This window comes from Crinia signifera, chromosome 6, assembly GCF_055691185.1.
Source record: "Crinia signifera chromosome 6, ASM5569118v1, whole genome shotgun sequence".
Lineage (NCBI taxonomy): Eukaryota > Metazoa > Chordata > Amphibia > Anura > Myobatrachidae > Crinia > Crinia signifera.
Window position 1 is genome coordinate 92,789,292 of NC_139222.1, and position 18,873 is coordinate 92,808,164.

The following is an 18,873-nucleotide window of genomic DNA, read 5'->3' on the forward strand; positions in this document are numbered from 1 at the left end:
TTTTATTCAGATCACTTTGATTAAATAAATTATTTTGTTAGAACACTAATTAAAAACTAAAAAAAAATGGGTGAAGTTTATACCCATCCCCCTTTTATGCATAGAATTTATTTTGTATTGTTGGAATCTGCTGTTTTTACTGGTGCTGATATCTTAACTTACAGTAGTTTGAAGTTTTTCTATGTGCATGAAGAACTTAGGTGGCTGTATTTTCACACCTTACTTGATGGATTTGTCCCTGGTGCTAAACTGGGCTGTTCTAATTTAGTGAATTAGCTGATATAAGCATACATTCTTATAGACATACAATAGTATATAGATAAATAGAGAATAGAGTTGTTCCTAGTCTGTAGTTTGTACAATGATACATGATTGCTAGTACAACATACATAATCGGGTGAGACTGACTGATGTTTTGCATGAGACCTGGCAAACCTGTGGCTCTACCATTGTTGTGATATTACACATCCCAGCATGCACTGTACCAGTTTTAACATACCCTAATACAGAGATTCTCAATTTTTTTTTTTATTCACGGCACCCTAGAGTATCAGAATCTGAGACTGGGCATGCTGGGACTTGTCGTTTCGCAACAGCTGAAGAGCCACAGGTTGCCTGTTCTAGGTCATTATTGAGGCATATAATTTGGCTGTATTACTACTAATTAGCTGATAGCATTAGCTATAGTTTGCATAGTGTTGGCAAGTAGAATTGAGTGAATTTAGCATGAGCTGCAGGCAGGGGAACCTGACAGCTATACAAGGTTCTTATAAATACATTTTGATACATATTATACAGTGTAGTGATCCCAAATCAGTAAAGCTTAAATGGAAAATAAATCCCTTTTCCCGTTGTTGTCCTTTTTAATGTGGTTGTTACTCTTTCCGCCAGTATCCTACTCCAGAATACTGTGTAGTATCTTTGATCTTGAATGGATAGCATCTCTCTGCTATCAACATACAGATGTAATTAGCGGGAAGCACAGACTGAAATGATGCTGCTGGTATTTTCTCCAGAGGAACTGCACATGGCAAGGAAACCACAGTGACCCCAGCTGTTCCATACATTGCTGATGGCCTAGAACAACAGAACGTGTAATGCATCCTCCTCTGCTAATATGTCATTTCTCGCTCTGCTTCATGCTGAATAACTCATGTCATTGTCCAAATGTGTTAGTAATTGTCCTAACTCCTTTCAGCGCTGACTAAGTATATCTGCAGAATCTGGTGGGGGGGGGGGGTGTTGTTTTTTTTTTTTTTTTTTTTTTTTTTAAGGCATACGACTAGTCTCTTATTGCGGACATTCCTTATCCTTCCTCATTTTGTCCTATGACAATGTATCTGTAAGATTACTACATGGGGAGCAGCCACTATTGCCTTCCAAAAAAAAGGGGGGGGGGGGGTAGGTATTTAATACCTGACAATATTTTCAAAATGTATAATCGAACAAAATTAACAGTCAACCTGTTCTTTCAGTGACTGTAAATCTTGAGCGAATGTCTTTTTGGCGGGCCGGAGGGCTGTATTGTGGTCTGATTTGGCTATTGCACATGTGCTCATTGATGAGGCAGAATATAGGAGCCCAGCTGGCAGTTACCTGATGACCAGTGATCTCAGGCTCCCACCTACTGTGTTGAGACTATTTGCCGATTTGGACAAATATGACCTTACAATCCTCTGTGCAAGAACCATCTGAGGCAAATGTAGACATATCTCAAAGTAAAAAATCCAATTAACTTTACTTAGAAGTGTCCATTCTTACTGACTTAGTGTGATTTCTTGTAGACTGCAAGCTTTCATGACCAGTTCCCTCTTCACTCTGTTCCAGGTTTGCACCACCTATGTCCGTCTCTTGTTCTATATGTGATTTTCTATTTTGTATCATGTGTAACATCTCATATGGTGCCTTTTATAGGACACCAGTGTTTTATACAGCACTTTACAGACTGGGCAATCGGCAACGTTGTGATGCCCTATTCTGATCCAAGAGTGAAATGAACCAAGCTACAGTTGACTCTTAAATATCTAGTGCCAGTTAGACAATTCTGAAAGCATTTAGTCACTAATGTAGTGTTAGTCAATGAGTACTGTTGCATAAGGAATGATGTGTTTTGTGGTGGTCCGTGACTGGCAGTCTCTCCATTGCTTTATACTTGGAGTGAGGTTTAGATTACTGGGTATACTACGTGCATGGTGTGTCTGCATTACAGAAGGCTCTGGGGAGATGGCAGGAAGAACTGATACATGGAGGATAGATGACGATTAGAGCCCCAGGCAGGAATTCCAGCAATCCACAAAGAATGACAGCAATGACTGTTAGGAAATTACAGTTTACCGTTCATATGGCAGCCAGTGTTTAGTGCGTGGCGTCACTCTGTGGTTCCAGTCTCGCAACTGCTTGTACTGACATGTACGGATTGCAGTTCCGTGTACCGGACTGCAAATCGTACAATTAACTTTTACAGCTGACATCTAGTAAATTTGAAACACTGGGGGCCAGATGGATCGAGCTTCAAAACGTAATCAATTGGAGAGTGATCAACCGCTAACCAATCAGCTCCTAACTGCCATGTCACAGGCTGGATTTGAAAAATGACAGGTAGTAGGTGAGTGGCTGGTTGTTTATCACCCTACATTTATTTATTTATTTTATTTATTATCAGTTTCTTATATAGCGCAGCATATTCCGTTGCGCTTTACAAAAGGAGACAGTGATACAACAAACTGCATATTTACAGACAGTCAAAAGGTATGAGGGCCCTGCTCGCAAGCTTACAATCTATACATTTGATCACTTTTTGAAGCTTGCTACATCTGGCCCAGTATTGGATACTTCGCTTTACATACAAGTGCTCTATATTTGCATCTCAGAATTCAAAGTTGACCAGAAGGGATGAAAATAATACCTTAATTACACACACTTTTATACTTTTATAAGCTAATCACCTAATACTCCACCTTCCTTACCCACCCAAAGACTGATGCTTGCCATCTGGTGGTCCTCTCCTGCATTGCTGCATTCTTGGTGAAGCCATATACAGTACAGTACAGTAAGGTGGAGAAATTGTTCTGAAACATGTTATGTTGCTGTACTGATACATTTTACACATTTGTCAACCCCACACACACAACCCCAGACATGGTTTTATTACAATCCAGTTGAACTTATCTGATCGTGAAATGTCTTGTATCTGCCATTCACCTTTTTTAACTATTAGATATGTGGTGGTCTGTATGTATGGTGTCCACCAGTAGGTGTACTTTTCTGCCCACCCAGCCATTCCCTGTGTTGGTGATGTTCTAGTCCTCTTTGTTCTTAAACATGCTCCATGATGTGCACTCTTCCTATAGGAATCTCCAGTAAATGGTTTTCTCTGTGCTGAATAGCTCACGGCTCTGGCCTGTTCCCTGAGGGGTTATCGCTAATGGTTCCCGTCACCGGAATTATTGGAAATTGTATAATTTCTGCATGCTGAACTAATGGGGCTTTTCATGATGTACGGAGGTTGGAATCGTATTTATCCGTGTCCCTTGAATGCGTTGTCCTAGAGAGGTATTTATAAGTGAAACTGCTGATTGGCTGCTGGTATAGACTTTGTCAGTCCAGTCAAAAGGGCATTGGTCAAAGCTGTGAGGCGATTTATCTCCTGTATGTAACGTCCAACACAGATTCAGAGAGTGTGGTCAGAGCGAGGGAATGTTTTATTTCATTAACATTGAATGTTGTTGAAAATGTAAACGGCAAAGTCCTCTTTCTGGCTTGACTATGATCATAATGCTGTATCACTGACTGTACACTTTATTCTTCATACAGAAAGTGTGTAGAACAGACATTGAATCATGGAATGCCTCTTATTAAAGAAACATATGGTGCAGATTAAACCATTTACCAGGTCCAGCGTCTTTCTGTTTCTTCCACAAAACAAGCAAAGCATACACTAGAAATATCACACTCTGGAATGAATTAGTGGTAGATGGTTCCGTAAATCTGTTAGTTGCTCTGCGTTTCTGCCTCGTTATTTCCATTTTCAGATGATAGAGGATGTATTTTATTTTCTGTAGATCAAGTGTGCCCAGTACTGGCCAAAGAGAGAGGACAGCCCCATGGTGTTTGAAGATGCAAACTTGAAATTAACCCTGCTTTCTGAAGACGTCAAGTCCTATTACACAATCCGTGTCCTTCAGCTGGAAAATCTCGGTGTAAGTCGTGAGGGTTTTCGGATGTTGATGGTATATATATTAGCGTTATGTAATGCTGGAATTTCAAGCTTGCAAAAGTGATTCATCACATTTACAAAGCTATTGAAGCCTCTACTGGAGCAATGATAAATATACAACAGATTTACAGGGCTAGTCATTTGGTATTCGTTATAGCACAGAATCATTTAGAATGCAGCGCCCGCTCCCTCTACATCACAACAATACATTTTTGGTGTGGTGGATCTCTGACCATTAAACAGCCTCTATTTTTTTCACTTTTGTAGGGGTTTGAAACTGAATAATGTTCATGTCCGCTACCATTCCACAACCGATCTTAGGATTTCGTATACAGGAGCAAAGTCAAATGTCACACCCACTTCTGGCCACCTAGAGCTACAGTACTGGCTGTCTATGGCAGCTAATCAAGTTGTTGCTTCGACCAAACGCCCATTATCTTGTAGCCTATGGAAATGTGACAAAAAAAATGCTTAAAGCCTCTATTTTGGATGCCCAAACCCAGACTTTTAGATGCCCAGATGGCAACATTACATTTGGTTATCCTCTTTGTATGCCTAAATCCGCAGCTATTAGCTGCATTTAACAATTAAATAGCTCTGATGCGGGGGGGGGGGGGGGTTGTTTGTTTGTAATATTTGAATTGGCTCCTTAGAATCTATATCTTTATTCAGATATTATTGACTTGTAATAGTGTAAGCTTAAACCAGTTCATCTGATAAGGGTACAGGTGACTGACTAGACAGTACGGATAACTTACTATATTCTACTATCTGGGGACTGCGTTTTATGTAACCTCGTCCAGTTGGGGAGAAAATTCATCCGTTTTTCTTTACATTGTTTTACAGACACAGGAGACCAGGGAAATTTTGCACTTTCATTACACCACGTGGCCGGACTTCGGGGTACCAGAATCTCCAGCATCATTCCTCAACTTCCTCTTTAAGGTGCGAGAGTCAGGCTCTCTCAATCCTGAGCACGGGCCCATAGTGGTACACTGCAGTGCTGGCATTGGCCGGTCCGGCACCTTCTGTTTAGCGGACACTTGCTTGCTTTTGGTAAGTAGGACTACTTTGCCTTTTAAGGCAATTATCATTGAAATAAGCGTAATTAAGTGCATCAGTGATGTTGCAGGTCTGTTTAGTACAGTCTTTTTCTGGTAAAAATAGTTTCAAAACAGGTTGAGATCGACTGTTTAACAGTTCTGTCGACATGAGGCTGTCCACATGCAGCATTCATCGTGATCTGCTGATCTTCATGAACAGTCCCTGGTGGTCAGCGAGCAATGTCTCGCCCTGGTGGTCTAGCGGTGTCTCTGCAGCTGCTCCAGTGTCATCTTCCAACTCTCAGCAGTCACTTGAGGCTCATTTCAGGAGCATCTGATGCTCCTGCCACCCACCAACCCAATCTAGCTTTAACCTTCCCCTGCACCATTTAACTGTCAACATTTATTGGTTGATTGCTACTATGTCTTCCATTTCATCTACTACTCTCCCCTTCATTATCTTAGAGTTGCAAGCATAATATTTTATGACCGGAGAGGAGAGAATGATTTTCTGAATTGTCCTAATTGCTCCTAGATGAGCACAATATAAAATAATAAACTAATTTGTTTTAGCATACATAATTTACTTAAGTGTTTTTGGGCATGTTATTACACTTTGTATTGATTCTTTGTATTCTTGTGTAGATGGATAAACGGAAAGATCCATCCTCCGTGGATATCAAGCAGGTGTTGCTGGAAATGAGAAAATACAGAATGGGTCTCATACAGACAGCGGATCAGCTACGATTTTCCTACCTAGCTGTGATTGAAGGGGCCAAGTTTATCATGGGAGACTCTTCAGTGCAGGTGAGTGCATAGGATGCCGTATTGATTCTGTGACTATATAGAGGCTCCTCAGTGCAGGTGAGTGCATGGGATCCCAGAGTAAGTCTGACTAGGGAGACTTCTCAGTGCAGGTGAGTGCATGGGATCACAGAGTAAGTTTGTGAATTGGATGACTCCTCAGTGCAGGTGAGTGCAGTGCATGTTATACCAGTGTAAGTTTGTGACTTGGGAGACTCCTCAGTGCAGGTGAGTGCATGGGATCACACGCAGATTTATCTTCAGATCTGGCTGGTTGGAACAAAAACATGGTTATGGATGAGAGCAAATGACTGTTGACCATTTGCTTGGAAATGCTGGAAAACATAACCATGTTTTTGTTCCAACCAGGCAGATCTGAAGATAAATCTTACTAGTGTATGGGCACCTTAAGTTTGTGACTTGGGAGACTCCTCAGTGCAGGTGAGTGCATGGGATCACAGAGTAAAGAGGCATACACACACACCAATTTTTTACCATTTTCTAAGAGATCTGACTAGATCGCTAAAGGTGACAATACACCTGCAGGTTTATCTTCAGATCTGGCTGGTTGGAACAAAAATCTGGTAATATCTGAATGGATTCAGTATGAAATCCTGGCGACCTGGATCCCGGCGTTCAAAATCCCAACGCCGGAATGCGACCGCCGAAATCTTGACAATGGGGGGACGTGGATCGCCCCCCCCCCCCTTGCGGGCTCGCTGCGCTTGTCACGCAGCGGGCCCGGTGCCTCGCTACGCTCGGCACGCTAATTTATTCTTCCTCCAGGGGTGTCATGGACACCCACGGAGGGAGAAAGTGTCGGGATTTCGGCGTCGGGATTGTGAACGCCGGGATCCCGACCGCCGGGATTTTAACTGCATCCCATCTGAATGACAGTTTGTCAGCATTTCCAAGCAAATTGTAAACTGTCATTTGCTCTCATCCATAACAATGTTTTTGTTCCAACCAGCCAGATCTGAAGATAAATCTGTAGGTGTATGGCCAATTTAGGCACGGAGATGCGTGGTGCTGTGCGTTGCCATCGCCGAACTAGATCTTGACTACATGTAGTCAAGATCTAGTCAAATCGACTTTGTTCTCACAAAAGAACACTGGTTAGCACAGATCTCTCATACACACATCGCTACGTGTGTATGGGCGATCTAGCAAGCTCTGTGTGCGGAGTGATTTGACTACACTAGATCGCCCCTTGTGTATGAGCCGTATGTTTGTGGCTAGGGATGTTCCTCAGTTAAGGTGATTGCAGTGCAATGGATATCAATGTAAGTCTGTGATTAGGGAGACAACTCCGTGCAGGAGAGTGCTGTGCATGGGACTCCAGAGTATGTCTGTGCCTAGAATACAATAACACAAGTAGCGGATGTGGACTGTATGTCGGTGTAACTTTCATTGAAAATGGTAACTCTTCAGTCCTCTTATGAACCATTACCACAAACTCATCCGCCATGTCCAGTCATGCCACAAGATTTTTATACCATGCCCCATCTTCCGTAAGTTTTTAAAAAAAGGAAGGAAATAACCTTATTGTAAAAGCGTACACTCAATCACCTTTAATGTGTTGTTTAGGCTCCAGTCTCTAATCCTGGGACAGTCGTAGTCCAACAGATCACAGTAGATAATGGCTTCTATTGCTGTTGCAGGAACAATGGAAAGAACTGTCCAATGAAGATATGGATCCTCCACCAGAACATACTCCACCTCCACCCAGGCCTCCCAAGCGCATCACAGAAGCATTGAATGGCAAGATGCATGAACCGATCTTGTCGCAACAGGTGGTGGAGGAGGTGATAAGAAGAGCAGTCAACATAGTGGAGGAGAGTGTACCTGATGGCAGATCCCACCTTCCTCCTCCACCGCCAATTGAAAGGTAGGTGCCCAAAGAGCTGACCACTGTGGTCAAGTTTGTGTTGTCACCGTGACCCGGCAGCATTGTAGTTGCTTTTACCCTCTGTAGGAATGTGGATTTTAACTGCCCTCAAAATATTTCAGTTATTTATTAATCATTTTCTGCATTTTCTTCCTAAAACTAACTGATGGACTTTTAATTCTGCAGCACTCATCAAGACACTGAACTTAGAAAAAGAAACGCTGGCGATCAGATCCACTCCTCGTCTGACCCAGAAGAAAAGTATGAGAACATAGACAACAAAAACGACAGCCAGGAATGGAAGTCATTGGTGCTGAATATCTGCATGTTCACTGTGCTGACCGCCGGAGCGATCCTCTGCTACAGAGTTTGGTACCATTAGAGGACTCTCCAGCTTCTGCCCTGTCTCTAATAGATTTTTTTTTCCACGCAGGAGCAAATGAGACATAATCGCAACCAAATTAAGAGAGGAGGAAATATTAAAGCTGAGCTTCAGTTTCACAAATCTAAGCTTTAACAGCTGGACTTTTCTCTCGAGCTCAAGAGTCTCAATGCACTAAGGGGTCTCGAGGATACCCTGAAGTCCCAAGGAGAGAGTACTCACATCTCAGGGCCTACATCTATTCAGGAGTAAACACAGATAATGCCAAATATTTTTTTTTTTAATGGAATAAAATAGTTGTAAAGCAACACATAGTTGTTGTTGGGTTTTTTTTTTTTTTTTACTTTTTGATCAGGTTTTTCCCTTCTGTTTGTTTTTAAGAAGACACGAGAGTGTTCTTTTTATTTTTTGTTGCTACGTTTTTTGTCACCAATGATATAAGCAGGTGACATTTTTCCTTGCAACCTAATCAATGGTTCTTTAAATTGGACTCACTTTTTGCGCGCCCCCTCACACAAAAAAAAATCAGACACATCAAAGGAATGTATTTTTTATTTTTTCTCTTTCGAGGAGGGAAGGGGGGTTTGTATTATTATAGGTTTTGACTATGGGGTATAAGCAGTGGCTCAGAAATTGTATAGAAGATTTTCATTTTTTTTGGAATTGAAATGAGCTTGTGGGCTGTGCCTGATTCTTAACCTCGATATAACTGTTACAATGGCTTCGTTGTCATTTCCATACATTTTGTAAAGAGTAGAATATTAGCTCCCCCTACCTTTTTGCTCAGGGTTGGGCAAACAGTATTTTTTTTCACCCCTAATTGTTTTTCTTATTTCCATGTTGTGTTACATGTTGGACTTCTGTTTGCACGTTCTCCTGTAGTACTGACTGATACATGCTTTCCTGCAGAATGCTACAAATAAACACAAAGGAGTTATCCACCAGCATTTCAACCGTACGGTGCCTCAGAAGTGGAGCGCTACAACATCGCGCTGCACACATTTTGCCTAGTAGAAGAACCTCTCCTCCGCCAGTACAGCCAGTAATTGTCATGGCTGTTCTTAGATCCCATGATTGGTGCTTGGGAGTTTCAAATCACTTACTAGGACTGTCTTACTGTAGGTAAACGTGGTTTCAGTTCCCACCACAATGGAAGGTCTGTGTCTGTCTGATATATGGCAGTCGTGTCTATAATTTGTATAAGCTTTTTTTTCCTGCCTCTTACATTTATACACAGTACACTGTGTTGGGATGTGTAACCAACACTTTGGAGGGGAGGAGATTGGGCGGGGGTGAATAATAATATTTAGTGAATTCTATAATACTGTTTAAACCTGATGCAATACACAAATGCACTTGTGACACTTGAATGTGTTGGAATTATGTGCTGGTCCAATAAAGTTTTATTCTCCCTTCCATCTTTCTGTGTTGAACGTGATTACTCATTGTGGGTGATTATAAGCGAAGTGGCCGCATGAGAGTGAGTTTGTGTTGGATTGTTGTCATTGAATTACATAACAAACATCCCATAAGCGATCAGAGGCCAGAAGATGAAGTCTTAAGCCGTGTGTACACGGGCAGATTCTTCTAAGTGATTTTGGCTACATTGTCAAAATCACTTACAGTAGGTTTGGCTGAATCGCCCTGTGTGTACACAGTGGGCGATAGCATTGCGCAGTGTCACCATCGCCCAGCTGAATGGATACTGCAGTGTGTATTCGGCTGTACACAACGGCTGCTGCTGGGGATGGCCGCCAGCTTATCTCTGGCAGTGACATCGCTTTGTCAAAATTGCCCAGCTGCAGCCTGTGCGTACGTACACCCCTTTAGGGTGCATACACATGGTGCGATTTTCGGTATGGATGATTTTGACTGCACTAGAAATACACTTTGTAGTCAGATTTGAGCTGCCTGCACAGTATTTTTTTCTTGCAATACCAACCATGTGGTGGCGCACATAGCAAGCAGTGTACATACAGTGAAATATGGACTATATATAGTTCATATCGCATCTTGTGTATGCCTTTACCCTAAATAATTTTATTGGAAGCATTATAACACAGAATCTGGAGACGAAGAATTAAGGGAAAGTTGCTTAGCTCTAAGTGTGCATTCTTATTGTATTATATGGTTTGAAGTTGACATGCCGTAATATTTTGCATCCTTATTCTCTAACAAATTCAGTGTTTGCAATACAGATTCTCTGATTCCCTAGCGATTACTAGCTCTTCAATACCAACGATTACTTGCAATCATTGAAAATTCCTTGCAAAGAAATGTTTCGTAAGTATAAATATCTGTTTTCTCACCATCTTGGGGTGCACTTGTGGGTGGCCATTCAGAATACAAGTGGAGCCTTATTATCATCTATTGTTATTAACTGCAATACAATACATAGAACAATATAGCAGGGGATTAATTACCACAGCCCTGGCTCACTTAATCCTATTAAAGGGATAGATCTGTAAATAAGAATCAAATGGCGGCCTGTGGAGGCAAAGGCTCTATTACACCTTGGAGAATAGAATATTCTGGAGCAAATCCCAAAGTGGCATAGATATGTTCAAAAACCCTTGGACCCCTTACCTGCTCTGCATCTGTTATGGGGACCATACATTCCATTTTTCCATTTTACTTTATACATTAACTAGATTTCTCTAATGATATATATAGATATTTTTGCTCATTATTGTTACATATTTCATTTGTTGACAGTCAATGTTACTGATATCTGCATGTTTTTATTGACACACAACAATAACATGTCCTGGCCATGTGTGTAATCACTGCAGTCTTTGTGTAAAGTAACAATTCTAAAACATACACTACGTTCTCCTGGGACAGGCAGTTCCAGTCTAAAGGAGACTTTCATATTAAGTGTGTGAAGTTACCTGGGGGTACAAGGATACAAATTAAACTATTCTTGGACACAGATATATAGAACAATACCTGCTTCAGCCCTTGATCACATTGTGCTTACATAGTATAACTATTGCATAAATGGGGTGATGGGACCTGAGGCATTACACATTATGGAAGAAAATTTTGAAATATAATAGAACTTCTATGTGTGGACTTTTCTTCTCTGAGATATAAAACCAGTGATAAAATGTTTGTGGATTCTTAGCAGTGTTCTGCTGGGCCTGTTCCTGTGAGTAAGGGAGGAAGCCTTACGGGTTTCGCTATGGGCAAGCTCTGAGCCTCCAGGGCACAAGCCAACTTGCGTACATAGTTTTTTTTGCTAGTTTCTTAATTGGCCAACTTTTACCCCTTGATCTTTCTGCGGTTGACCATTCTTTGATTGACTGTCCCGCCCTATTGCTGGGAGTTTGTTTTAAGGATTTCTTAATGGTTACGGTTTCTGTAATTTGACTGTCCCGCCCTATTGCTGGGAGTTTGTTTTAAGGATTTCTTAATGGTTACGGTTTCTGTAATTTATTTATCTTACTACGTTACTTCTGGGCCCAGAACAAGTATCTACTTGTTTTGTACAGTTATTGAGAAACACTAAGAATCTCTCTCTTCATGCCTCTCAGATTGTGAGGGCAAAATAAATCGTGAAGATCATTGGGGATCCTGTGACGCATCTGACAAGAAAGGTCTTGGCTTCATGTTAGAAAATAAATTCCTAGCAGAAAAGCAACAGACTTCTAAATAATCAGGTAGAAATTAAACATGGTTCCTAATGGTTAATAAAAGTTTGAAAGAGTGCTCTCTTGGCTTATGCTTCCATCTACTGGTTAGGTGTGGTAGTGCATCCTATTGTGCCATCTTTTTTTTTATTATCCTTTATTTATATGGAGCTGCAGAACCCAATTACAAGTACATAAAAAAATACAGTAGAGGACAAATACAGTGTACATAAACATTGCTGTATCAGCAGACAACACTGAAATAAATATCAGGGAGGCAAAAAACTGCAGGATAAGTGTAGGCCCATACACATGGGGATTTTGAGCTGAACGCCGCTCAAAACACCAAGTTTGAGCAGCTTTTAGCTCAAAGCCGCCCAGTGTGTATGGCCCAGCGGTGATGCGCGCTCCCGCATCATTGCCGGGAAAGGCGCTCATCTGGTATTACCAGCAGTGGACAGCTTTTCATAGCACTGCGCTATGCAGTGACAGGGTACAGGGACAGGGTGAAAACTGCTCAGTGTGTATGCACTGAGCAGCTTTCCCTCCAGCAATGACAGCAGTCATCACTGTCCATACACGCTGGGCAAAATCGCCTAGTGTGTGTGTATAGGCCGCAAGAGTTAGAAAAGCACATGAAGGAAGAGGATCCTGCTCGTGAGAGCTTACATTCTAAAGGAGAGGTGTAGTCAGACAGGGATGACACAGATGGGGTAGACAGATGGAAAATCTGAAGGAGAGAGATAGGGAATTCCAAAGAAAGGGAACAGCAGGTGAAAAGCCTTGCAGTGGGAGGAAGTAGTAAGTAGTCAGTAGGCAGGAAAGGCGGCATGCATTCGCGGAGCAAAGAGGCTAAGTGTAAAGATAGATAATGGTACCTGTCCCTCTCTAGAGCCACAGGAACTGTGCCATGAAGATATTTTTCTGTGCAAATTGATTAAATCCGCAGTATTAACTAAAAACTAGAGCTATGCGATTCTGTACATGGGGGTGCAAACGCCAATTAGATTTCTGGAAATTGTGGCTTGTAACTGGTCCTACGCGCCTTTTCCTTCTACAGCCAATGGGTGCGTACTGTACGAGGAGGCGAGTTCATGATGGAATGTTTAGCCTTAGAACTAAATTCACACAAGTTTAACACAAAAAAAAAGTTGAACTTTATTTCATATTTGTCCCAAAGTTAAATATACAACATGGAATGTATTAGGATTTAATATACACATATATATAATATACATTTTCTGTAACCCAGCTAGAATTGCATTCATTACCAAACCCCAGTGGCTGAATGTATTCCCCAACCTTCCCCACTCCTTCACTCACGCACGCAGTATCTCTCACTACAATTCTGTACAAGTTCTGTTTCTTCTTTACAGGAAATAGGGATTCTTCTTTTTTATATATCCCAACAAAGTTTGCAGGCTTCAGCAGAGCAATGTGTATGTTATGTGGGGTACACACCAGGACGACCCGCTCACGATGCACATCGTGAGCGGGTCGTCAGTGTCTCGTCCGACCCGCTCACGGTGACGCGGTGGGGCACGACCCGCTCACGATGTGCACCGTGAGCGGGCCCGATCCGATGGCGACCCGCACCCGGCTGTATGGTAGTCATTGAGATCCTACCTGCAGCAGGTAGGATCTCAATAACGACCGACCGACCCGCGGGACCGCGCATCGGATCGGTATCGGACCACACTAGGTCAGAAAAGGGCCCAATCAGCACACAATCTACATCCAATTGATCGGAATTGGATCTAGATTGTGGGGATCGGGCCCTAGTCGTCCTGGTGTGTACCCAGCATTAGAGAGACACCGGCAGCTCTGCTACATAGGCCACATTAGGTTTATTGCCTGGGTATGGGTCATTAGCTGGACCACTGAAAGTCCACATGGCTTAAGTCGATGCAAGCATTAGGTAGACAGTCAAAAGGTCGACATGTTTTCACGTTTTTGTCTTAAATCTCGACAAAGTGAACATGGACGTCATCAAAGTGTACTGCTGTGCTCGGTACACAATTCTAGTCTCCCTCCATGTGTCGACTTAAGCCATATCAACCAAATGCATTTCAATCTAATGACCGGATACCTATTGCTTTATGCTACAATAATATACAATTATTAAACTAGTAAGAAGACCTAAAAACAGTCCCACAACTGTCTATATACTAAGCTTCAAAAGTGAAAAAATGGAGAGTGATCAACCAGCAGCCTATCGGCTCCTACCTGCCATGTCACAGTCTGTGTTTGAAAAATGTCAGGTAGGAACTGATTGGTTGGTTGTTTATCACTCTCCATTGTATCACTTTTAAAGCTTGACGCATTTGGCCCTATGAAAGACAATGGGCGGTATTCAATGAGCCAGAATCGCTGGTCACAGTGATCCAGATTTAACATTCGCCTGCCAATCGCCGGTTTTTAGCTGTGAATCGCCATGCATGGGGATTCGTGGGGAGTCGCCAAGTAACCCTATTCAACGTGGCTGAGAATCGCCGGCCCTAACGGCGATTCTCAGCCATACCGGCGTTTCCATATACAGCCGCATTAATGTAGTCAGTTGTTTAAAAAAATGCAGAGAAATGCCAGAAAAAAGCAAATTACCCTGTACAAACGCTTCCCATACAGCATACGGCAAACGCTGGGTATTCTGCTCTACGGGCAAACGAAGGAGTGAGGTGGGGAGGAGAATCATGGGTAAGTGAGGTGCACCATGGGTAAGAACAGTGCTTTGTGGGAGAAAAAAAAAATGCCTGAAAAAATTAAATATATATTTGTATAGCACTTCTACGACCATGACATCACACAAGGGCAGCAAATAATAATACATTAGACTTGCATAGTTAAATAGAACACTTCAAACCAATTATTTCACATGTTCCTATAAAAGTTCACCAGAAAAAAATGACGAGGGACACTCGGTGAGGAACGGCGATATGAAAGAAGAAAAAGGAATCGCCAACTTCTCATTGAATACACTTTTGGCGATTCCCCTCAACTACCGTCGATTCCCCATGTAAAATCCTATAGACCAAAAACGGCGATTTGGAGAGAATAACATTTGGCGATTGCTGCTTCATTCACCGGTAGTCATCGGCGATTTCAGCTCATTGAATACGGTGATTCGCATTTGGGGCTCCAAAAATCACCGTCAGACACGATAAAAACACAGAATCGCCATAAAACTTGGCGATTCTGGCTCATTGAATACCGCCCAAAGGGTCCTTCAAAGTAGCTCTGGGAATCCTATTTCTTTGGGCTCAAGCTCATGTTTAGCTACAGGGTGAACTAACAATATACCACCTAGATCACTTGCATGGCCTCCTAGGCAGACCAATGGGAGTACAGTTGATCTGACTGTTAAGTGCATTTTAAAAAGGCATAGTCAGGAATTCTAATTTCTTTTTACATGTATCATCAGTAATATTATGAAATACTTTGACATGCTGTAGCTAGATACGGTGCAGTAGTTACATCCATCCCAGTGTAAGCATCATTTCTCAGCTAAGATATTGAAAATGATAGTTCTATTTAAATGGGCACAAGCTACACCATCTTCTCTTTTAGGAATGTCAGAGTAAAAAAAAAAGTACTGAATCCAGCCTTCTACTAGTCAAAGTCCTCAAAATACGGTGATCTCTATCTCTCCATCTAACGTCAACGTTTCCTGTAGTTCGCGGCAGATCTTGTCAGTCTTTCCAAAAACTTGTCTTCCTTTTTGCCCTAAAACACAATCCCTGTTAGTGTTCAGCCAGACACACATACACAACATCTCTGATCATATGCAACTGAAAAACCACTTTTGGTGGCAATGGGCCTTATTCAGCATGGATCGCTATTTTGAGAATTCAAGCGATTATTGAACTGCACGTGTGTACCATACGCAATGTACATGCACAAGGGGAATTGGCGGATGAAAATGCGTATGGATCGTAAAAGCAATGGAGGCGCAGTTTGACTGAAAGGAAGCCAGTGTACCATGCCATACAGATGGAGCGTGCCACATCCTTGCAGGGGCTGGCGATTCTATCGCCAGCTGTCGGAAGGGGGCGCATGTGCCAGAGACGTTCTGACTGAGCTCCCTCCAGTCCTCGCCGCCAGTCACCGACACTTCACCGCGCCCCTTCCTAACCCTGTCCGTCTCCCTGAAGCGGACACAGGCAGGGTCCCGCGTCCCAGTCTGATGAAGTCCTTCTCCACCAGTGGGGACGTTCTGGCGAGCGCCGGCCAAGGAAGAGAGGGGCTCCATCTGTATATTGGGTGTGTTTGAATCAACAGAGAAGTGTCCAGGTGTTTTATAGGAGGATCTCTGTGGTTACCGCTGACCAACCTGAATTTGTTGCAGATTAGTGGAAGTCTCAGACCTGGGTAGTAGCTTTCTCCTCGCAGCCCACTGTGAATTCTCTGATTATCCATGCTGAATTAGGCCCAATGTCAGGTTACGTCAAAGAAAAACCTGACATTTTGAAACCTCACTTGGTGATGTAATAGCAATCTAACTTGGTGAGATAAATGGATTCAAGTTCTTGGGAGAGTTTGAGGCATCAGTGGGACCAATGGGCATGGTATCTCCACGTTTAGCTTTTTTTTTGGTAACGGAGCAGCAAATTGTGTGCAAAACTATTTGCATTTCAAACACTGAGCAGACTTTAGATGTAGGAGGTATTGTAGTCATTGCAAACAGTTAATGGGCAAAAAGGACCAATGAACAAATTCCTAGTTCATTTGATGATAAAAATGTGATTATCTGTAATATCATAGGGGGTGATTCTAAATCATTCAGTCCCCGGCGATTTTGCAATGGGGACCGATGTTTAAGTACTGTGCACAACAGCATATGCGCATGTGCAGGGCTTCTGTGCAGACACCTTTGGCCACTTGCACAGTCGCCGTGGTGCTCGCACAAGGGGGGGGGCTGCTGCATGGGGATGTTCCAAAGAACGTTTCCTGGGAGTCTCCACAAAAACGCTGGGTCACAGGACATCAGCTGCCCGCCCCATTCTCTTATACGTATAGCACAAATCTAAGTCAGTCAAGACTGATTTAGATTTGCGAGCAGTGATAAAATCATTTGATGGTCAACATCAAATTATTTCGGCCATGTACGTTACCCTGCGTATGGATTTATATGTAAAACATCCATTCACAATGTGGTGGGGGATGTGCGGACCGTGACAGGGGGTTAGATGGCTTGCTAAGCAGCGAATATTCACTGCTTAGCGAGTCAATTAGAACCATCCCCCATAGCTCCTTTCAGTCATTCATAGGTTTCGTAGACAGAAAAATGACAATCCTGAGCAAAAAGGTTCAACTTCAGGGATGAACAATGTTAGGCTGTAATTAACAGTCTTTTTGAGATAACATAGATGCAACCAAAGTGGAGTAGCCCTTAACCGAAGAACGTAATTGGGAACCCCTAGATACCAATCGCTCTGTTTTGATGCTGTCCGAACCCATTTGCTTTGATGTTGTTTGAGTTGAGATTGGCAAAAGAGTACTTTATATTGCCTAATATAAACTAGTACTAGCTACAATGTCCCGAATCTAGATCATATGATCTGCTACAGTGCAACACAAACACTAATTATTCTTAAAACTTCTCTCCACACCTCTGGAGATAAACTAAAGTGTCCAAGTGGAATGAGCTCTTCCAGTGGAAGGTCAAGACATTTTTCTTGTGACTCGTCTGTGGGCTGTACTATAGGCTAACCTGCTACTCTTTAGCTGTTGTGTAGCTACAAGTCCCAGCATGCCTTGCCAGCTGATCAGTGGGAGGGTATTCTGGGACATACTGCCAGGCCTGTTATAGAAGATGTAATATTAGGATAGTGGCCTGCAGAGTGTAGGCACAAAGCTTGCCTTAATGTCAGATAGTCTGGACAGTTCTTTGTCGGAATTTACTTACCGAATGACACAATGGTTTCTCTAGCTGTGTTTCTCAACTCCTCCACCTCTGATTGGCACAAACATGCAATCTGATCAATGCTGGCAGTGCCCTGTAAATGGATAACATTAGAAGTTCAGTGTGACATTCATGGTCACTTTTCTCCTGAGTTTGAATACATTTGGGGAATGTGCTGGGCCAGATTAACAATGGTTTGGATGGAGCTGCAGCTCCAGGCCTCCACATAAAAATAAGTCCATCATAATGACAGACACCAGCTGGCCACATCGTTGCCCATAAATCATATTTTGCATTCCTATTTGACACATTTTTTTTAAATTCTATATAATTAGGTAGCCCCTGGGGCTAGTAGTGTATGGGCTCTGCATGCCTAAACATGGCATTGTCCTCACCTCCAACACTTCTCATAATAGGCCCTTGAATGTTTTCAGTTCCAGGCCCATTAGGACCTTAATCCGGCCCTAGGAGTGCGGAGCACCTTGTACTGCAATACTTACAGAATTTTGGGGGGTAGACCCCCACCACAGTTAGGGCATTATGGGACATGTAGTTCCCCAGCAGCTGGAGTGCTAGGCGTTTCTTAACCCTGATAATATTTCCTACAGTCTAATACAATATTTGCACAGACGCCTATTACAGTGTTCACATGTTTGTCTCTGTGGTGTGTATTTCTCAATGTGAGCTTTAATAAAACTGAGAACCAGATGCGTCCTACAGTCTATGCCAGTGATGGTTGACATTGACACTCCAGCTGTTGTTGAACTACACATCCCAGCATGCCCTGCATCAGTTTTAGCATGGCCAAATAGCAAAACTGTAGTAGAGCATGCTGGGATGTGTAGTTCAACAACAGCTGGCGTGTCAAGGTTAGCCATCACTGTTCTATGCTGTACAACCACTTTAGCACTCTGCCACTGACTTATTAGTGGTCCCTCAGTTTATAAGCATGGTGTGATGCAAAGATATACAGCTCTGAGAATGGGCACAGAGTCCTACAAGTACACAT

The 18,873-nt window shown here is 42.6% G+C and overlaps 2 protein-coding genes across 3 annotated transcripts in view; one reads left to right on the forward strand and one right to left on the reverse strand.

Moving 5' to 3' along the window:
* PTPN1 (protein tyrosine phosphatase non-receptor type 1) overlaps positions 1–9,751 on the forward strand; it is a 100,382-nt gene extending 90,631 nt beyond the window's left edge. The window contains exons 5-9 of the mRNA XM_083146473.1: positions 4,062–4,199; positions 5,063–5,272; positions 5,905–6,066; positions 7,725–7,951; positions 8,138–9,751. Of these exons, the coding sequence (XP_083002599.1) occupies positions 4,062–4,199; positions 5,063–5,272; positions 5,905–6,066; positions 7,725–7,951; positions 8,138–8,333 (933 nt within the window). The 3' untranslated portion in view covers positions 8,334–9,751. The remainder of the gene's footprint in view (positions 1–4,061; positions 4,200–5,062; positions 5,273–5,904; positions 6,067–7,724; positions 7,952–8,137) is intronic.
* Positions 9,752–13,085: 3,334 nt separating this feature from the next.
* Positions 13,086–18,873, reverse strand: part of RIPOR3 (RIPOR family member 3) — a 155,673-nt gene continuing 149,885 nt past the window's right edge. The window contains exons 21-22 of one of the 2 annotated variants that reach the window (XM_083146475.1): positions 17,868–17,958; positions 13,086–15,685 (exon numbers count right to left, since the gene is read on the reverse strand). In XM_083146475.1, coding sequence (XP_083002601.1) covers positions 15,585–15,685; positions 17,868–17,958 — 192 coding nt within the window. In that variant the 3' untranslated portion in view covers positions 13,086–15,584. The remainder of the gene's footprint in view (positions 15,686–17,867; positions 17,959–18,873) is intronic. The other variant, XM_083146474.1, reaches the window with a different exon arrangement.